The sequence below is a fragment of the Aspergillus uvarum genome (assembly GCF_003184745.1).
Source record: "Aspergillus uvarum CBS 121591 unplaced genomic scaffold BO82scaffold_28, whole genome shotgun sequence".
NCBI lineage: Eukaryota > Fungi > Ascomycota > Eurotiomycetes > Eurotiales > Aspergillaceae > Aspergillus > Aspergillus uvarum.
In genome coordinates this window covers 1-3,365 of record NW_020291325.1, presented here as the reverse complement: position 1 = coordinate 3,365, position 3,365 = coordinate 1, and the positions used below count along the sequence as shown (strand labels likewise).

Sequence of the window (3,365 nt, the reverse complement as noted above, 5' to 3'; positions counted from 1 at the left end):
GCAGCAGCAGCAGCAGCAGCAGCAGCAAGCAGGTAGGCAGGGGGGGCCGCAGAGCTGAATATCCGGGGCAGCCTGGCTGACGCTTAACAACCACCCGGATGTTTCAATGCGTCAGGACGAAACAGAGGGGAGGTGATCGAGTCAAAGGGAGAAGAGTCGGAGGGAAATAAGCAGCGGAATGTGCTAGTGATTGTGAGGAGAGGTTAAGTTGAGGAGGAAAACAAGAGAAGGAGAGAGCGAGTAAGAGAAGAAGGGAGTGAGGGAGTGAGTGAGTGGTAAGTACGAGTACATACAGGGGAGTGGGAGAGAGCAAGAGAGTTTGAGGCCGCGATTGAAACACACCACCCGTTTCAGATAGACAACTCACGCCCGTGTCCCCAGATTTTCCCAATTAGCCCACTGACCTACTTTCGACTGACTGCATGGTTGCATTGTCAATTTACATCTTGATTGAGGTGAATGAGTACAGGTAGAACCCAGGTGTTAAGCAGTGAATAGTCTACAGACTTGATCAGTTTGGTAGGTCTCCCTGTCTTGTCTCAGGATACGAGACCATCCTCGTACAACAATACAGTACGGTATACTTCGTACATGTATACGGTACCTACATTCGACATTTGAGGCTACCAAAGGCAGTCAACCAACGAAACCAACCAACCAACAGCCATTGGATAGTTGATCTATCTATGTATAGTAATAGACGGTGATTGTCTCATTCCAAACCAGGTACCGAAATACTAGTCGTGTTAAATTGGAACTCATAAGGCACTTCCATACTCAGCCACTCCCACTTCCATGTACTGAACCCAGGCTACCAGTAACTTGGAACTCATGAATCAGACCTGCTCGAGTCGGTCTCAAATCTCCCCCACTCCGTCCCAGACTTCGGGGTTGCCTTTTAGAAATCCAAAAATAAGCCCTGACCCACGCAGCCTTAATTTGTCTCGGGAATCAACAGGGTGAACGATCACAGCTGTGCTATACCAATCGATATCAAAACATCAAAACTCCATACATCAGTCTGCAGTGAATCTCGGGTACAGTACATGTATGGGTGAGTATCTATAGAGGAGATGGTCTTTCCTACATCTCTGTCTATACGTAGTAAGAATGTCTTTCACTCCTTCTCTCTTGTAGTTTCTAGCCACAGCCCTTCTGTCCGCATGTTTCCCGTTCCAATACCACACCGTTCTCTCATCTCTAGCAGAGCTTGAGCAAGCTTGTCATAGCTTGGATGCTCAGACTGGATCACAGCCTACCTATCGGGGGGCACAATGCCCTTTTTTCCTGCTCATTGAGAGACCTGACCCTCATTCCTCCACCACTATCGGCTCAACCATGATCATTCCTCTCTCCCAGTATATCGATGCTACCGTCTACATTCGCAAAGGTGCTAGCCACTCCCCTGTGCTCACCCTCATTGCTCAAAGGGGTCTCGTGTTGCTGACCACTGTGCGCAAGGCAGATCAGCTGCTGCCAACAGTTTTGCGCCGAGCATTTTGGTCGATAGCGGCTCTCTCGTCCTCGTCCCATCCACTCCCTCTCTCTATCTACAATTTCCACTCCTGGAGCTTCGAGGACGCCTCTGTCGCCTGTCGCCTAATGTTCCTCCAGACGTAGTTCCTTTCCTAGGCTGCGCCCACAGAGCTCAGGAAGAGGAGGTTGAAAGAGCGGTGGAGGACAATTGGCCACTTGTTGCAGCCGGGCTCTCCAGTCGAATCAACCTGGCAGGCAGGCTCGTAGCAAATCATAAGGCTGGCCGTTGCTACTAAAGAGAGAGAAATCAAGGATGCATCCCACACTTTCAAACATCTTATTATCCTACAAATTGCCCGGGTCATTGTGCACTGCTGTACTTGGGCACGACACACGGTTTTGTCTTGTCGCGCTCGGCTCAATGCACAGTGGATCAGTGGGTATCCATTACATTCAGGATGGAATTATCTAGTAATACAACAAGTTTTGTGCCTTTGTGGCGCTCAACATAAAACACAGTGGTATCAATTGGAATACAGGACTAAAGAAACAATGAGTCGAAAGTAATGATACCGGCTCTTCATCTTTCTGAAAGCAGAAAATCACTTTCTCGCAATGTAGTATGTCAGCAGGTTGCGTGAGTTCTCGCGAGGCCGTCCAACAACCTGCCAGAAGTGATCATCGTTATCGGCCATCGTGTGCAGTTGTACGCACAGCTGTGTTGCTTGACGCCTGACATCCGGCTGCCGGGCTGTCAGACTCTTGCCAGCTAGTGACCCAACTTTCTCCAGCAGGCGACAGGAAAGACGAATTGCATTGCTGTTCATCCCCTTCAAGATTTCTGTCATAACAGAAAAGCCCATAGTGACCGCCCGATCGCCTGTTTCCGGATCTTCGGTCGATACTAGGTCGGTTACGGCGTCGATAACACCTTCAGGCTCACACTGTGTAAGAATCTCTTCGGCCGTCTCATTCAATCCGTTGATGATGTGGCTTGATGAGTCGTAATAATTCCTAGCAGCGATGAGAGCTGTGATGGCCCTGGGATAGTAAGATGAACTAAAGTGCTTCTTGTGTGCAAGCATGAAGCGAATCGTCAGAAGCACTTGGGTTTTCAAGTCCAGCGGGCGACCGAGGCGTTGTCGCTTCTCATCCGGGGGACTCTCCAGTTCTTCGAGCAGAACCAGCAGCATCTCGTCATACTTGCCTTCATGGATAAAGATAGAGTCGTGATATTCGATCAGGCTTTGCAACTTCCGATACCCCAGGATGTCCATATTCTTGGACCGAATCTTCTGAATGCCCTTCTCAAGCATTTCTCGTGCTTTGACTGGGTCTTTCGATCGGGGGCTGATGCTTCTTTTGCGGTCGGCCTGATCATTCTTCCGGCGACGATATTCAGAGCTAGCTGTCGAATCTGTCGCCCCAATCGATTGGCGTCCACGGTACGAAGGCAAGGTTGGCACAGCTGGCTTACTATCACGATGAACTGATTCATTTATAGATAGCTCTGCCAAAGCGCTGTTATTGGATACATGCTGAGGCGTAACAATGGGGTTAGGAATGGGCTCGTCGTCTCCTTTATTGGATACATGTTGGTGGGTATGGATAGGCTCTTCTTCTTTCTCGGATGTAATGATAGGGTCTTCGTAAATGTGTACTTCCCCCCCTTTCACTGCCGGGGGAAAGTTCGTACCCAGTGGGGCCTGTCTGCCAGGCTCATCGGATACCTTCTTTTCTTCGGATTCATGTTCTTCGTGGTGAGTCCGTTCTTCTTCGGGGCGCCTGTCTGGTTTGTCTTCTGCTTCGAGTCGATAGTCTGATTGTGGTCTTTCTGTTTCGAGTCGCCTATCTGGTCTTCCTTCTGCTTCGAGTCGATAGTCTGATTG

General features: G+C 49.5%; 1 protein-coding gene across 1 annotated transcript; it reads right to left on the bottom strand.

The window, feature by feature from the left end:
• Positions 1-2,078: 2,078 nt before the first annotated feature.
• BO82DRAFT_283930 (uncharacterized protein) lies at positions 2,079-2,897 on the bottom strand (the record flags this gene model as incomplete). Its single annotated transcript, XM_025631437.1, has 1 exon — positions 2,079-2,897. A coding segment is annotated over one exon (819 nt), but the record flags the coding sequence as incomplete, so codon positions are not given.
• Between the last annotated feature and the right edge of the window lie 468 nt (positions 2,898-3,365).